This window comes from Sphaerodactylus townsendi, linkage group LG08 (assembly GCF_021028975.2).
Source record: "Sphaerodactylus townsendi isolate TG3544 linkage group LG08, MPM_Stown_v2.3, whole genome shotgun sequence".
Taxonomy (NCBI): Eukaryota; Metazoa; Chordata; class Lepidosauria; order Squamata; family Sphaerodactylidae; genus Sphaerodactylus; species Sphaerodactylus townsendi.
This window is the reverse complement of record NC_059432.1, coordinates 97,892,524-97,910,722: the sequence shown is the minus strand read 5'-3', so window position 1 is coordinate 97,910,722 and position 18,199 is coordinate 97,892,524. Positions and strand designations below refer to the sequence as shown.

The window sequence follows — 18,199 nt, the reverse complement described above, 5'->3', positions numbered from 1 at the left end:
GTTCAGGCTTGTTGTGTCTGACACATTTCCCCAAACTGGAAATCGGATGATGTTTTTTCAGTGTCTGAAGTAGTTTGAAAATGGGTGTGGTGTAGTGAAGCTGGGACATACTGCCCAGGGGACATATGGGGTCAAATGTCCCTGGGCTGTGACCATTTAGTCACATGGGAGGTGGAAAATCGCCACCATTCCCCTCCTCCTTCCCTCCGGCTCCATACACTGATTTCAAGACCTGGTTGTGGTAGGGGAGAGCAGCCACCCTTACGAAGCTAGGGGTGGGGGGCAGGGGCAGAAAACTCATATTTTGCCCCGGACTACATTTTCCCCAGATACGCCTCTGAGTGAATGAGAGCTAGGGATCAGGAAGTCCCCAGTTCAGAACTAGTCTCTGTCCGGATCTTACTCGGTGGCCACATTCAAAATGACATTCTTGGTCTCTCTCTATAAGGAATTAATAATGCTTACCTAGCTTATGAGAGGGTTACAGTGTGTGCTTAAAGCCTCCATAAAACACCTATTAGTATTCAAGGTGTCATTTGAACACTTGAAAACCCCATAAAATCCTTATTATTATTTGCTTGTGCCTGATACGCTTATCTCTGTTCTGCTTGTGGTAAACATCTTTTGCACTTTTAAATATTGTTTCAAAAACTTGTTCTGACAGAGGAAAAAGTAGGAGAAAAACATAACTTTTCCTCAGAGGAAGTGAAGCTTTTGACTCTCACAAACAAAGCAACTTACGAATCATGCCATAGAAGTTTAAGTGTGCACCTGTAATCGTTGTGATTCAAAATCCCAGCATGTCTGTTTCATAGAGTAATAACTGAGATGCTGTTTTGCCCAAGGTCATTCAATATATCTGATGCAGAGACCCAACATTCTCATTCTATTGGATTACATTGGCCATTAAAATTGTTTAAGCCAGTTAAAACCCATGGGTTTAGAAACACATAATGGCCCTCAGGTTGTAAGACTTGAGCAAGGCTGTTAATAATAGGACATTTTGGAGGTCATTAATTCACAGGGTCACTATAAGTTGGCAATGACTTGATGGCACTTAAACACACAATTCTGTGTTGGACTATGAAAATCTTGGCTGCAAACCTAATGCTCCATGACTTTTCTGGGTGTTTTTCATTTCCTCTGTGTGGTACCAATAAAGGGATGTCAGATTATTGCAGCTGTAGGTAGGACTCTCAAAAGTTTTGAGAGGGGCCCACTTCAATACTTTGTGTTCTAGACAAGGGCATACCACTAATAGGGACATGGGGTAACCCATGTCCCTGGGCGCATGCCATGTGGGGCACCGGGTGCCGGCTGGGTCCCTGCAACACAGGGACCTGGCCAGGGCCTGGTGGGTCCCCCTGTGCTGGGGTGTGAGTTGTTTGCTGCAACTGCAGGCCAGCTCCTGCTCCTCCGAGGGAGGTTGGGGAGGGCAGGAGCTGGCCCGCTGCCGAGCCCAGCCTCCCTGCAGGCCAGCTCCTGCAGCTTCCAAAGGTAAGGGGGGGCACGGGGTGGGGTGGGGGTGCCTAGAGCAGATGTTGCCCCAGGCACCATCCCCTCTGGTTTTAGACCCACTGTCTCAGCACCACAGGCCGGGACTGGGCACATGAGCAGATGGCAAGGGCCATAGGCTCTGGCCTTCATCTCCTTGAAGTCAGTTACTGAGAATGAGCAACCCTCAAATGTGAAAGTAGCACTGGAGCAAAGGAGGGGAGGAAGAGGGGATGCAAGAGTGCCCACCCTGTTTTTTCTTTCCCCACTGCTTGGAACGGGGGGGGGGGAGGGGGAGGGGAGGGAAGAGCCTCCTCTCCCAGCCCAAGAGTTTGAACCTCATGACCTGTATGTCATGGGTGTCATGACCCATATGTCGAGAACCACCGAGTCATAAGAGAGAGAAATGATAATTGCCAATAAACTGGAAGTTAATTTGGTTAAAATGAGATTTATATGTATATTTCTTCTTTGTCCAGGATGAAGAGGAGGAAATTAAGCAAGAAATTAACATGCTGAAGAAATATTCTCATCATCGGAATATTGCTACATATTATGGTGCTTTCATTAAAAAGAACCCTCCAGGAATGGATGATCAGCTCTGGGTACGCCTATTCCCCCTTCTCCCATCCCATAGTTTCCTTTCATTTGCCATCGTTTAACATGTTACTTCTATCCTTAAAATACTCCAAATTTTTGTGACCTTGCATGAGGGGGTTCTGATTGTTTCTTTGACTTTTTGTAAAATGCAGTTGCACATTTTTTTTAAAAAAAAAAATCTCTGTTCTTCTGTTACCTTATAACACCCACACGTTATTGTAAGAGAGAGAACATTTCTTTTCTGAGACAGCTTGAAATTGGAATGTGCCCTTTATTCAGGTTACAGTAAAATTTGTATAATGGTGGATTTGTATTCTATACTAATAGAAAAAAATCTTACAAGATGTATAGAGCTGCTGCTGAAAATGGGATCCTCATGCTAGGTTTCTTTTATTTCCTCTAGAATTCCTTTGCAACGTTTTTTGACATTTTCTGATATCTGTACTCTGTGTTTCCCCTCATCCTTGCTCTTTACTGTTGGCTGCTGATGGCAGGAGTGGGGAAGACACAGGGCATAAATCCTGCTAGAGCAGTGATTCCCAATTGATTTAGTGGGCTCCACCGCCCCTGAGGTGAATGCAAGCAGCGATCCAAGAGGCCAGTGATGTACAGCTAGTAAACTGATAATACGCATATATATCTTTTCTGTTTTAATTGCTATTAAAAAGATTGAAAAAAAATTAATTTCCAGAAGGCGCTAAGTATATATTTTTTTCTGGAAGAGCGGTGAAGCCTAGGAAATGAAGTTTAGGAACACTGTGCTAGAGACTGTAATCGAACTTGCAAAAACAGGGTGGCCATTTTGTCTGAAGTCCTGAATTTCTTGTAAAGTTTATCCTCAGAACCGGTGCAGAAATAACGTGTTTTCTTCCTTCCAGGCCTGAGAGAGTTGAGACTTTTAGCCATGTCCAGGATCTGTGTGAGAAAACCAAATTAGGTATCCTGCCCATTTTCCACGGGGTTCAGAAGAAAAAGCATGTATATGGTTTCCCCTTCCACCTTTTGTCTTCACAGCAATTCTGCGAGTTAGGAAGAGCTTGGGGACATTGACTAGCCCAGATCAGCCAGTAAGCTTCATGGCTGAATGGGTATTTGAACCTGAGATCTTGTTTCTATCCTTGCTCGACACTGTAATCTCTACCCTGCACCACAGTTGGAGACCCCCCCCCCCCCACCCCCCCGGTCATCACCGAGAGCAGCACAGTATATTTGGTCCCACATTCTCAATCACTCCATTTTTAGGCATCTGATTGAATTAGAACATGTGAGCATTCTATCAACCCTGCTCCGGAGATAAACGCTTGTTTATTTCCCCCCGTCGTCTTTGTTGGAATAAAACTCGTTGCCGATAACGCCTGAGTAATTCTCTTTATCAACACTCCATGAGGTTATACGGAAATAGGAAAAAAAAGTCAGAGCTCTTCCAATACAGATTAAAATCTCTTTCAAACAAGGCTGGTTTCTTACATATTGCGTTGCCATCACGCTTGACGTGCGTCTTTCAATTTTCACATTACTCAGTAACTTGGTGAGAGGGAGCCAGTAAAGGGGTGGGGGGAGATAAAAAAAATTGTAAAAAGCATTCACTCGTTTCGCTCAGATCTGAATGCTGCAGGTGACAAATTCTAGCCTAAATTATTCTCCTGGCATTCCAGGGACAGTGCCACAGTTCTGACACAAAGAGAATGAGTGGAAAAGAAACCTTGACGAGTGAAAATCCAGAGTTCAGGTCTTTAAAATGTATCCCCTGTTACAGAGGTCTGTTTTCTCAGTGGCCAGGACTCTCAAGGCAGCAGTGGGCAGAAGGTTGGAAGATGTATTTTGCCCGGTTAACTGATCCCTACCATCAGCTCCATGGTAAAGATCTCACCATTGGGAAATGAAGATCCTGCCATTAGGGAGCATACGGATGAGAGCGCTGCGTACAAAATCGAAAAGACACAACTTCTACTCAAGCACATTTTTTTTGAACTTTTCTTTTTCCAAAGAAATTGTCGGGACCCTTTTTTGTAAAAAAAAAATCATGTCTGTGTCCTTCAGGAAGGCATATAGATAAGAACATAAGAACATAAGAACTAGCCTGCTGGATCAGACCAGAGTCCATCTAGTCCAGCATTCTGCTACTCGCAGTGGCCCACCAGGTGCCTTTGGGAGCTCACATGCAGGATGTGAAAGCAATGGCCTTCTGCTGCTGCTGCTCCTGAGCACCTGGTCTGCTAAGGCATTAGCAATCCTAGAGATACTAAGGAGGATCCAAGCGATTGGTAGCCATAGGATTGAACTTCTCCCTCCCATAAAATCTGTCCAAGCCCTTTTTAAAGCCTATCCAGGTTGAAGTGGCCCATCACACGCACCTCCTGCTTGGCAGCATATTTCCAAACACCAATCCACACGTTGCGTGAAGAAGTGTTTTTCCTTTTACCCCAATTGAGTCCTAATTCTTCCCCCCAGCATTTTCAATATTATTAGATGCCCCCTGGTTCTAGTATTGTGAGAAAGAGAGAAAAATTTCTCTCTGTCAACATTTTACCTCTACCCCATGTGCATAATTTTATAGACTTCAAATCATATCCCCTCAGGCGTCTCACCTCCTCCAAACTAAAGAGTCCCAAAGCGCTGCAGCCTCTCCCCTCGCATAAGGAAGGTGCTCCAATCCTTCAATCATCCTCGTTTGCCCTTCTCTGCACTTTTTTTCTATCTCTTCGCTGATATCGCGCTTTTTTTGAGATGCTTAAGCGTGCACTCAGAACTGAACTACCAGTACTCTCAAGTCGCGGTGCCGCACCACGTGTGCTTTTATATAAGGAGCATACGACACAATCTTTTGCAGTTTTTATTCCTTTCAGAGATTCCTTTTCCTAATTATCCCCAGCATAGAGGTTTTGCCTTTTTTTCACCGCTGTCCATTGCATTGAGTTGACATTCCCATGGAGACTGCTTATCAACTAAGGCCCAAATCCCTTTCCTGGTCTGTGACTGATAGCACTGACCCCTGTAAGCCGATGTATGTGAAGTTTTGGATTTTTTTTGCCCCTACGTGCAGTCACTTTACATTTCTCGCTACGATTGAACTGCATTTTGCCATTTCTTAGCCCACTCACCTAATTGTATCAAGGTCCGGCTTACTTGGAGCTCTTAGCTTAATCCTTTGTGGTTCTGCTTACCACCTCTACATAATTTGGTACATCATCTGCAAAGCTTGGCCACCTACCACTACTCCACCCCTAACTTCCGAAAAGGTCATTTTATGAATAGAAGTTAAAGAGCACTGGTCCCCAAAAGCAGGATCCTTAGGGGGGGACACCACATCCCTACATCTCTCTCTCACACATTTGTAGGAACTTCCCATTTACACCCTCTCTTTGTTTTCCTGTTCCTCCAACTAACCAGTTTTTAATCCATGGAGGACTTCCCTCTCTTATTCCCTTCATTTGCTGGAGTTTTTCTCTCAACAGCGTCTCTGAGTGAGGAACTTTAATGTCAAAGAAGCCTTTTGGAAATCCAAGTAGAACCAATGTCCACTGGGTTCCCCCTTATCCACATGTCTGTTTACACCCTCAAAGGGAACTCTAGTAAGTTTGCTTGTAAGAGCAGGACTTGCCTCTACAAAAGCCATGCTGACTCTTCCTCAAGCAGAGTCTTGCTTTTTCTACATGTTTAATAATTTTATCTTTAATGATAGATTCTACTAATTTACCAGGAACAGATGTCAAATGGCCCAGCGGCAGCCTGTAATTTCCCGGGTCCCCTAGACCCTTTCTTAAAGATTGGATTGTGACATTTGGCCCATCTTCCAGTCTTCAGGGATGGAATGGCCCTGATTTCAGGGGATGAAGTTGCCTTATTAATGTGCGAGAACATCCCAGCGAGATTTCATGCTTGCAGGCTCTTCTAAAGAACGCTCTTGGATAGATGCAATCCCTATGGGCCAGGGGATTTGGTAGCATTTAGTTTATCAATGAAAACGCAGAGACTTCTTCCTTATCTACCACTAACTTCACTAGTTCCTCCCGGATTCACCTCCTAAGAAGCTTGGTTCCAGGTGCAGGAAATTTTCCTCCACCTCCTCTTAGATTGAAGACAGATTAAAGAATTCGATTCAGCTTCTCTGCAATCCTCCCTGTCACCTTTTTAGCGCACCTTTTGTTTCCTTCATGCGTCCTAGCGGACCTACAGCTTCCCTAGCTGGCTGCATAGCGATTGATGTACTTGAAGAACTGGCCCATGTTGCTAGATCTTGATGTTCGCATTGTGGATTTCCCTCCCGCAATCCTTTTTTTGCCTCCCGCCCACAGCTAACTTGCTACTCCTTTTGCCACCATTTGTGATGTTCTCTCTGAGTATTCTTCATCAGTTAAGTTGGACTTCCATTTTCTAAAGAGACATCTTTTTTCCCTAATGATTACGCACCTCAACCTCCTTGTGTGTGCTATGAACGGCTTTCTTTTGGACTGGGCGCTGCCCAGCACCACAACCTCACGGAACCCACATTCCAGCTGGGCTTTTAAGACTGTGTTTTTAGAAATAGCCTCCAAGCACCTTGGACGGTTTTGACTCTCTTGATTTTCCCTTTCGGCTTCCTGCGCACTATCCCCCTCATCTTTGAGAAATTTGCCTTTCACTGAAATGCAAATGCCAATACGGTAGTAGTTATCCCTTGTTCGCGTAATGCAGAGATACTGAATCTGACGGCATTGTGAGGTGAACTGTTCCCTATCGGCTCAACAACGCACTGAGCTTCGCTTTTGCACCAGGTCCTGCAAGATTCCACATAGAATTAGATCCTAGGATCACATCTCCCCTGGATTTAGTTTCTACAACCATCTGCTCTAAGCCACAGTCATTTTAGCATATCCAGGAATGTTCTCTCCTGTATGACTTGGACATGCATTTTTCCAGTTTATGTGGGGATAGTTAAGTCGCCCATTACCACGACATTTTTGCTTTTGTTGGCCTCTCTAATTTCTTTTTCCATCTCAGAATCCTCTTGTGCACTTTGGTCAGGGGGACGATAATATATTAATAATGTTAAACTTTGCTTCACCCCTGGTATTGATATCCACAGTGCTTCTGTAGAGGAATTCCACAGGGTTCAGAAGGGGGCGGTAGGCCAAATAAGTTTGGCTGATGATGGCTGATATGGCCATCAGCATCTGGATGAAATTGTCGTTAAGGACCAGATTTGGCCATTGCTGCCCAGCGGGGTAACTAATAGGATCCCTTGTAGAGAGAATCGGGAACTTTGCAATACCCCGTAGGGTCGCCTGGTTACAAAGAGTAATAGGGGACATAGGCATAGCTAGGGAAAATGGAGCCTGGTGCGAAATCTGAGTTCTGCTGCCCCCACCCCCCACATGTTCATGTGTGTTTTTTGTATTTTTATTGTTTTTTCATTTTTTTGCCTACAGGGGGTGCAGTTTTTAGCCTAGCAGCATCAAAATTTCAGAGTATCTTTAGAAGGCTCTCCTGATGATACTAGCCAGTTTTGGTGAAGTTTGGTTCAGGGGGTCCAAAGCTATGGACTCTCAAAGGTGTATCCCCCATCTCCTATTAGCTCCCATTGGAAACAAGGGGGGATGGGGACACCCCCTTTGGGAGTCCATAACTTTGGACCTCCTGAACCAAACCTCACCTAACTTGGGTGGTATCATCAGGAGAGTCCCCCGAAAACTCCCTGAAATTCTTGTGGCTGCTAGCCTAAAAACTGCACCCCCTGCAGGCCAAAAACTGAAAAACACTAAAAAATACAAACAACACAAACCTGAAATTTTTGCTGTCCCCTCTCAGGTGTGCGCCCGGTGCACCCCGGCCCCCTTGTAGCTCCGCCTCTGATAGGGGATGGCAGATGCCCTCCAAGGTATTCTGTGAGGCTAAACAGGCCAGTTGAAGAAGGCATCCCATGTGTAAAGAAACGTAGGAATTGCATGTTGTGGGTTTTCCTGGCTGTGTGGCCGTGGTCTGGTGGTTGTAGTTCCTAATATTTCACCTGCATCTATGGCTGGCATTTTCAGAAGCATGTTGCAGTAAGATGTGTTTTTCTCCATGGCATAGTGTGGCATGTTTTGTGTAGCTGGATATTTATTTTGCCTCCTCTAAGGTGGGAGGAGGATGAGGTGTATTTGCATATGTCACACATACAACTGCAACTGCCAATGAACTCCAACCAGGCACATATTAATGCATCTGCAAATGAACTCCACCTGCAAATGGACCTCCTCCTCCTCCTACCTCAGAGGTGGACAAAACATATACTCAGCTACACAAAAGACCCCACGCTGTGCCGTGGAGAGAAACACATCGTGAAGAAGAAGAAGAAGAAGAAGAAGAAGAAGAAGAAGAAGAAGAAGAAGAGGAGGAGGAGGAGGAGGAGGAGGAGGAGGAGGAGGAGGAGGAGTTTGGATGTATATCCCCCCTTTCTCTCCTGCAGGAGACTCAAAGGGGCTTACAATCTCCTTGCCCTTCCCCCCTCACAACAAACACCCTGTGAGGTAGGTGGGGCTGAGAGAGCTCCGAGAAGCTGTGACTAGCCCAAGGTCACCCAGCTGGCATGTGTGGGAGTGTACAGGCTAATCTGAATCCCCCAGATCAGCCTCCACAGCTCAGGCGGCAGAGCAGAGAATCAAACCCGGTTCCTCCAGATTAGATACACGAGCTCTTAACCTCCTACGCCACTGCTGCTCTGAAGATGCCAGCCATAGTTGTGGGTGAAAAATTAGGAGCTCGAACTGTCTGAACTGGCGACTCAGTCCGGATAACCCAAAACAAATGTTCATTGTAGCTGTGGAAGCTTTCAACAATGCATTAAACCCAGGATGTGCCTACAAATATAACTGATCCCTCCAAAGGGGAAAGAGTGACTGAGATCCAGTAATGCTGGGAAGTATTCAGCACCAGGCCTCATCAGACCAGACCTTGGGTGTCCAAGCAGACCGTCCTCTGATGTTCGGAAGGGGGTTGTAGGGTGATGAGCTCAGGGTAGGCACACTTCCCAACAATCTCCTCTCCATATTGTTGAAGGCTTTCATGGCCGGACTCAACTGGTTGTTGTGGGCTTTCCCGTGGTCCGGTGGATCTTGTTCCTACAGGTGAAACGTTCCTGCAGGCAAAACGTTAGGAACAAGATCTACCAGGCCACGGCCACACAGCCCGGAAAGCCCACAATCAACCAACCTCTTCTCCATTTTACTACACGAGAATCCATAAATAACCTGCCAGGTTGGTTTCATCCTATTCCAGAGTCAGTTATCCTCTCCATCAACCAAAGCATCCCGTCCTACTGATTTTTCTCCAGTCCTGGTGCTGCTGGCCTCTGTTGCGCATGCTTTGTTCTTTCTGGAGAGAGCTCCTAACGTTTTGTTCGAAGGATAGCTAATTCAGTGGAAGCAAGAAAGGGCACCTCGCTATCTTAGTAGTCAAACACGAGAGCTTCAGAGAATACAAGTGCCAAGAGATGGGAGAAGAGCATAAGGTCATTTGGTAACAAGGAGTGCTGCAGAAAAAGGCATTACAGAGAAGAGCTGACTGCTTTGGGGTAATTTCTTGTGAAACGTTGGCCACTTGTGGGACTGAGTGCTAGGAGCATATCACACCTGTGCTGAAACAACTTCATTGGTTTCTCAGTTCGAAGTACTCCTTTTGACCTTTAAAGACCTTCAAAATCTGAGGCCTTCGTACCCAAATGATCCATTCTCCATGACTCCGTGTGCCTGCCTGCCTCCTTTTTTTAGGTCTGCCTTGTTTTTTTCTTTCTGTAAAACTTGTATTAGCTGCATATTGCCGAAGGCTTTCACAGTTCCAGTCACCTGGCTGTTGGGCATTTTCTGGACTGTGTGGCCTTGATCTTGTAGTTTTTGCTCCTACTGTTTTGTCTGCAGTCACAGTTTCCGTGACTGTTACGGAAAGAAACACATCTTACCATAAACATGTCTCTGAAGACGCCAGCCACAGATGCGGGTGAAACGTTAGGAGCAAAAATGAACAGAACACAGTCACACCACCCAGAAAACTTACAACAGCCAATTTATTAGCTGTCTTTTTGCCTTGCAGAAAACACAGCAGTTTACAATATAAATAAAGCAACAACTGAGCAAAAAATAGAAGACCACAATGTAAAATCACAGTTTAAAGGTCAAAACCAACACCTTGAATTGTGCTTGGTAGCCAGTGTGATTGCTGTAATATCAGGGTCACACACCCCTCTTAGCTGGCCCCATCTAGCAGTCTGACTGCAGTATTCTGCCATACCTGTGACGTCTGAACGCTCTTCAAGTTTAGTTCCAAGTGCAGCACCTTGCAGTTGTTCAGTTTGGATAGAACCAAGGTGTGGTGGAGAGTGTAGTGGTTAAGAATGGTGGACTCTAATCTGGAGATCTGAGTTTGATTGCCCATTCCTCGACCTGAGTGGCAGACTCTTATCTGGTGAATAGGATTTATTTCCATAGCAATCTTGTCCCACCCCCCATGTGCCTTCTCAAGTGTTTCAATAGCCCCTCCCCCCAAAAAAAATTGCCTGGTCCCAGCTCAGAAGGGCCAAATAGTTCCCTAAATGGCACCACCTTCCCCAGGTCAGACCTGTGGTTGCTGCTAACATCTAATTTGACCCTCAGTTGCTCCCTATTGGAGAACCTGCCAGTAAAAGCTTTGCAGTGGCTTGTATAGACAGCACGTAAAGTAGGAACTGTTTCAGAAGTGGAAGAATCAACCATTTTCTTCCATCTATTCCCACGGTTGCTCTTCTACTCATCCTCTTGAGCATAAGGCATAGATTGCCTCAGTAGCTACTCCCCATCTGTTGGTCTGCTTCAGTCCCCTCCCAAGCCCCACTTTGTCCTTCCTTGCTGGGTTTCACAGACCACAACGCTGACTATATCAGTATAAGCTCAGGGTCAGTACACACCCAGGACCTAATCATGAAGACATTAGGAACCTGATGGCCAAAGAGCCCTGAATTGCAAGTAGCGTGAAAAGAAACGTGGACATCCTTCCTCTGTCCCCATTGATATTCCAAAGACAATGCTGGCAGTGCTATTGCAAGCTGTGGAGCCCTTCTTTAATTTCAATATGTTAACACAAAGCGTACATCCACAGGGTAATACAGGTGCCACTCGGCTGGATGTTTGTCATCTGTCCTTGCTGTCTAGGGTGCATTGAAGTGATTAACAGAAAGCGGCTGCCGTGCATGCACAATAGCGCGGCTTTTTCACTGCCCCTCTGCCGATTGTAAAACCTGGTGTCGTGCAACAAGCAGGCAGACAGAGCTCCAGGCTGGTGCAAGCCGGGGGCAGAACGCTGGTGACAGAGCCGCTCCCCGGAGGGGGAAGAGTCACTCGCCTTCCTGTCGAAAGAGGGATTGCTTCCATGGCAACCTTCACAATTTGGATTTAGAATGGTTGGTCGATTTAGAATGAAAGGGTGGGGGCAGGGGAAATACATGCACGGAATGAGCAATATGGAAATACTCTGGGAAAGAACGCTCAGATTTCCTGCCCTCTTTCCAATTGAAATTGAGGAAGCAGTTTCTCATTGATTTTCCCACACTGCATGGCTGGAAGAGGACCTCGTACCTGCTCTAAGATGCTGAACTCCACTCGCCTCTGACCTTGGTGAAGCCACGCAGTGAATGGCAAGTGTCACCGAGCCACAACAGAGCAAAGGTTCTAGAATTTTCTTTTTCCATCCCTGTAAGAGGGATTATTGGAATACTAGCTGACTGACATGTTTAATTGCAGGAGAACACAGACATCTGTAAATGACCTAATTCAAGCCAGAAACACTCTTGTTTTCCTCAGCCCTAAAATAACAGCCTCTTTCTTATTGTATGCAGGCATTTCCAGAAGAAATGGTTGGGAGAGGGCTGATGTCCTGTTCAGGATTTCCTGAGGTTTTATGAGGGTTTGAACAAGACTGTTCTGAGTGAGAATCCAGTGCAACGCATATATCAGGAAACAGGGCAAGGCCTAGATTCTCAGAATAAGGAGATCTCCCAAGAAAGCCAGACCTAACTCCACCAGTGGTTGGACAAGCCCAAATGAGCTCAAAACTGAGGCCAGAGGCGTACCGGGGGGAAATGGCGCCCGGGGCAACACCTGCTCTGGGTCCCCCTGCCCTCCCTTACCGTAGCCAGTGGTGGTGGTTCCAGAGCAACCTGAAGGAGCAACCTGGCAGGGCTGGGTCGAGAGGTGGTTTACAGCAGGCTCCCATCCCGGCTGCCCCTTTCAAATTACCTTTTGAAACCTAATTACACCCGTCATTGTCCCATTTTCAAGTAAAGTGATAGAGGGATGCGGTTTCATACAGTTCATTTCAATCTGTCTATGAGCCATCTCTAAAGTCCTCTGACCATTTTAAACAATACCGCTATTGGTTGTGGTGGGTTTTCCAGGCTGTGTGGCCGTGGTCTGGAGGATCTTGTTCCTAATGTTTTGCCTGCATCTGTGGCTGGCATCTTCAGAGGTGTATCTATCACAGAGGGAAGTCTGTTACACACTGTGTCAATGAGAAGGGAATGTTTAGTGGGGTATATATTGTCCATGTCCCAGGGTGGGGAACCAATCAGTAAGTGTTTGGGTGCAACTTGTTATGCAAAGATGTGGTTGATTGTGGTTGATTGGTTCCCCACCCTGGGACACGGACAATATACACCCCACTAAACATTCTCTTCTCACTGACACAGTGTGTAACAGACTTCCCTCTGTGATATACCTCTGAAGATGCCAGCCACAGATGCAGGTGAAACGTTAGGAACAAGATCCACCAGACGCCAGAACACCAAGAGAGTTACGAGTTTGCAGATGTAGACTAAAGCAGTGTGAGGATTACATTTCACACTCTACTGCCCTTTTTATGCTGTTATCCGTACCAAATATATCAATGACATCCTGATAGGCCTGACAGGCAATGTGGAGGAGAAGGCTTGTTTTCTTATGGCTGAATTATTTTTCCACAAGAGGTTGCCCCACAACTAAAGAGTAGCGACTTTTTATGTTTCTAGCAGCAAAAATTAGAGAAAACTTAACCGAAGCTCCAACTTTAAAAGCTAAGTTGTAACATAGGTGGCCAAATCCCCTCATAGTTTCAACTTGACTTTGTTTTAATTATATAATTAAATATTATTATTTTGTTGTTGTATTTCAATGCCATACAATTATTCTATTTGTATTTTTCAAGCTTTATATAATAGCCTCTTTTTTGGATTTTAATGCTTTGTATAAATCTCATGTTGAGTTTTAATTTTTATGTAAACTCTTGGGAGCTGGGCTAGGGTTGAAGTCTTATACATTTGTGTATGGCCCATGGCTAATAAACATGAATTTGATTGATTGAGATCCACCAGACCACAGCCAAACAGCCCGGAAAACCCACCGCAACCAGTTTAACCTAGCCATGAAAGCCTTCAACAATACAATTGGGGTGCTGTGTGGTTTCCGGGCTGTAAGATTTTTCTAGGGAATGGGCACCTCTGCAGAGACCGAAGATGCCAAACGGCCAGATGGCATAAACGCCAGAGAGAATGGCGAATACAGCCTGAAAACAGCACCATGATTCCGCCATGAAAGCCTTTGACAATACAATATCGTTATTATTTTTTCTGCTTTTTTTGGTTATTTTTAAAACATTCTGATTTAAAATTGCAGCCATAGTAATTTATAATTAATCCATGATTCAAATAAGCAGGATAAAACCATCTGCTATATCCGGCGCATTAGGATGCCTTTGGATTGCTGAGGCAAGTTAAAGCACACATCTAGAATGGGTAAAGAAAAGGAAAAGTACCCCACCGTTGAAAAGGAGAAACAACAGCCGCTCTTCAGAAGTGTTCCAGATAGTTTGAAGATCCCACCGGAGCAACTCCAGCGTGGCGAAGAATCAAAACAGAAAGAAAAGCAACAGCAAAAAGAAATTAGAGCCCGATATCAAGTGTTATGGCTTTGTCGCAATAGGGATTGCACCATTGTGCTCTGAATTAACACAAAAAAATCCTTTTACAAATCTGCTGCTCATTCGGATCAGAAAGGGCAGTCTTGCGCGCCTAACTCATACAACTTCATCTATCCGCCACAGAATCAGCCCAGAATCTCAGGAAGACATGCCCTTCGACATCAGAATCAACCAAGACTTGTCCTCAGAACCCAAATGAAGGTCTGACCGCTCCGTTGAATAAACGGTGACAAGAAATCGACCGCCCGGTGGAGTATATTCACTGTTGCAGAACACCGGTACGGAAAACGCACCGTTCAGACGGCAAAGGACCTATGGGCCCCGGGCATTACTAAGAGGCTGTGAAGGCAATTCATCGGCGATGAACTGAATACCAAAGAATTGGTGCAATCAGGAACATTGTCCGGACGTGATTAATATTTGAAACCTTTTTTGCTCAATAAATTCATGCCACAGCCATTGATTACCCTCCTTGGCAGATAGCCCTACAGTAAAACCTGAAACGCCTCTGCCCCTTTTCCGCCAAGATTCCAATTAGCTGTCAGTGATAAATCTGTAGGCCGCCTGCCCCATTAGTCAGTCTGCTGAATCACCGCGATGCCGTGTGAATCAGCCCCTCGGCTTACTCTACTTCTTGCTGAATTTCGGTTTCGTTGACGAGGATTTTACACTGGGTGGAATGAGTGCTTCAGCGGCAAATTGCGTTCGCAGATTTTAGACGCCAGAAACCGCATGAAATCCATCCGTAGGTATGACGGGCTTGGGTGCCCAGTTAATTGGATGACCTGGATACTGTTAATGATGGGAGTTCCATCCTTCAATATTTCCAGCGATCGCTACCGTGTCATAACAAGCTTTTGCCATTCGCCCCTTTAATTCATGAACCATGGCGGTAAAGGGAGACATGCTCTGCCCCAGCGCAATTCTAGTGAAAGGTTATCACAACATAGAGTGGCTTCAGACCAATCAAAACCGGTCCTCAATGCCGCCTTGTTTATTAAGTGGCATCAATAAATTGGCAATTTATGCTTTCAAGCTCCAGAAATCCATTTGTTCAGGCCAGACACTGGGTCATTTGCCAATAAGATTGAATGCAGTTTTCCGAAAGCAGGTTTTACATGGTTAGGCAGGTTTATAAGACTTTTTCGTGTCTCATGGCTTCGGAGATTTGAAGCCCACATCAGCCAGCTGGGCTATCGCCCCTTCATGGGCTGGTCGGCGGAAGAGCCGGATTGTCTGGATATATCGTGAGCTTAATATTTGAAAGTAACGTCGCTATAAAACCTGGTTTCAAGGCCCCGTTTTAGAAAATGATGCACGACGTTGCCCGCGAGTAATTCCACAAAGACCCGTTTCATGTCCTGTCAGTGACTTGGACACATCAATTCCCACCCACCACCTACCTACATGGTTTTCTTCCACCCTCATCAGTGGCAATACAATAACCATGTCATCTAGCTGACCCATACAAGTGATGCTTTTGACTCTCTAGATAGCTTATTATGTTTCGATTGGCTTTTCCTCCAAGGAATTTCTGTGACTTCTATCCACTTTAATTATGACTAACCTTGTGAGAGGAGCCGTTCACAGTATCTCAGGAGACCAGAGGTACTGGTGGTGTCCGGCACTACAGATGATGCATCCTCAGCATCAGAGGCTGCCTTGCCAGAACTTGCAATGAAAGCTGCCGCCATTATGATCAAGCCCATTCTGTAGACCCCCCCTGATTTTGATTCAGTCCAAGGTGAATCCTGGTGGGAGCAGCATCCAGGCCAGCGGAATAAAGGAGCTGATGTGCATGCAACACCACCGTGAGCTGTGCACTGAGTGCTGAGTCCAGGATCCTGGCCAGTGCAGAGCCACTTCACGGGATCTTCAGCACCTGCCAAGGTAGCCAGCTGGACTCAGTGACATCCTTCAGCCTACTTAAATCCAGGGCCTGAAAGACACATTTCTGACCGCCAGTTTGCAAGACCCAAAGTCCAAGCTTCTGGATCTGGGCTCCAGGAACTGCCTGCTCCAGTCCCTGAGCTCCTGAGCCAGATCTGCCCAAAGACCTCCTGCAGACTAAGACCTGACTCTTGGGGGGACCAGTCACAGCCTGTGTGCTATACTTCCTTCTGTTCTCCATTTTACTGTCAGTACAACTCTGTGAGGTAGGCTAGGTGTGTGTGGTTGGCTTAAGGACATCTAGTAAGCTGCAAGGCCATAGTCAGGAATTTGAGCCTGGGTCTCGTCTGTTCTCATCTTACCTTCTAGCCATTGCACCATATTGGCTTGGCATTGTACATTGTAATTGCATCAAGGAACTATGGATTAATTGGGTCAGTACCTTTTGCAAGTCTGATTCACACAGGTCCATTCAAAACACTGTGCTGACCCCATCGTAAAACCTTTAACATTAAAGAACTGGCACCGATAGGATTGCTCATCATCCCCGCCGCATATGCCATGGGTGATGATGGGAACTGTGGTCCATAACATCTGAGGCTGCCGAGTTGACACCCTGCGCCCCAAAGGTAATGAGCCAATGGCTGTTTTGCCAACGTAACAGTTCTTTACATTGAGGCGATTCCATGGGCTGTCCATTGGGCCGGGACCTACCGTAGGATTACGGTAAATAATCCGCCCCCAACAACCTGGATATAAAATTTTACCGGTTCGAGTGGCAGCAACTTGCCTCTGGCACCGTAAAGGTCATGTCGCTCCATATAATGTTTAAAATGGTCTTTCTGTCTGCAAAAAGAAATGGAAAGGGAAATGAACCTAAGAACTGTTACGCTATGCCCAGGCATTACATGTTCTATCTTTCTCAGACAGAATTTATTTCCTTTATTATATTAAATACTCGACGTATTCAAGGTTATGTTCTATCCGGTGGTATCCTATTGCCTACATTGGCGTACCAACAATGAGGCGCGCTACTCAGTAAAGGCAATACCAATGTAAAAATCTAAAATTCAATTTAAGAAGATACCTTTAATTTACCTGTTGGGGACCCTGAACTAAAGAAACAAAATGTCTGGAAAGAACATAAACAGGTGTTTACATTGGCCATGAATTGCAGCAGCTCGTCTTACTGGCAGCACCATTGGGAAAAAACTAGATTATATACCAACGTTAGAAGAATGGGAAGATAAAATGTCACATTATGTAATGATACATCTATCAAACCAACCAAAGAACAAAGACTCTGAAGAATATGTTAAAAGTGGACACCTTTGGTTTAGATATATCTGTCAGGGAGATATAACCAAAGTCAATTAAACTGGAGCAGAATACGCCAACCTCAAAAATGGAAACACAATCAATCAACCTTTAAAACTAACAGGAATAACACAAATATATTATCATAAAATCCTAATTAATAAACGCATATTAGCAATACAAATACATGAAACTGAAATACTAAATTAAACTCTTTCTCTCCTTTTATAGATGTAAAGCAATAGATACTTTAGAACTAGAATAGAATGGAAATAACTAAAACAGATAACTGGTTTAAATGTTAGACAACAGTAATAATACAGTAGATTGAACAATTTTTTTAAAAGATAACCATGAGTGGTTTGGGGAGTTGATATATTAATCCATAATGCAATGCTGTTGGGGAAGTCCTAAAGGAATCTACAGAGGGTAATCGAAGTAGGAGGGAGTATTAGTGCACTCTGTGAAAGAGATAAGCCTTTAACTCTGGACAGTAGCTACATAAGAATCTCCCACCCTAACGATTTGTGTGGGGAAGAAATACGCGAAGTCGATTATTTAATCATTGTTTGTAAAATCCTTTCTTTACTACTAATAATGAGAAGATAACTGGAAACAATAACATCGCATAGTAAAGGTCTTTGTACCTTCTTTTTCTTTTTTTATTGTGAATTCTCTATTGAAGAAAAGGAGAACTTATGGACAGCTTGATTACGCAGTCATTATTCGTATTTTTTTTCTGTCAACTTTACTATTATAGATTTTAAATTTGTAAACTCCACAATAAATTAAAAAAAAAAGCCTACATTATGTACCGTTGATGGTCCTTAATCCAACCATCTGTTGCAATTTGTCCAGAAGTCGCAATTCTTTCTTTGTCGGTTCCGATTTTAAGTACTTTAAGGCTTCTTGTCCTAAATAATCACTCCTAGACTGAAATGTTTCTTGTGAAATAGGGTAT

At 44.8% G+C, this 18,199-nt stretch overlaps 1 protein-coding gene across 4 annotated transcripts in view; it reads left to right on the top strand.

Annotated features, from left to right (window-relative positions):
• The window catches only part of TNIK (TRAF2 and NCK interacting kinase), a 347,661-nt gene that overhangs the window by 183,883 nt on the left and 145,579 nt on the right, over positions 1-18,199 (top strand). For all 4 annotated transcript variants that reach the window (XM_048504900.1, XM_048504901.1, XM_048504899.1 and 1 more), the window contains exon 4: positions 1,974-2,099. In XM_048504900.1, coding sequence (XP_048360857.1) covers positions 1,974-2,099 — 126 coding nt within the window. The remainder of the gene's footprint in view (positions 1-1,973; positions 2,100-18,199) is intronic.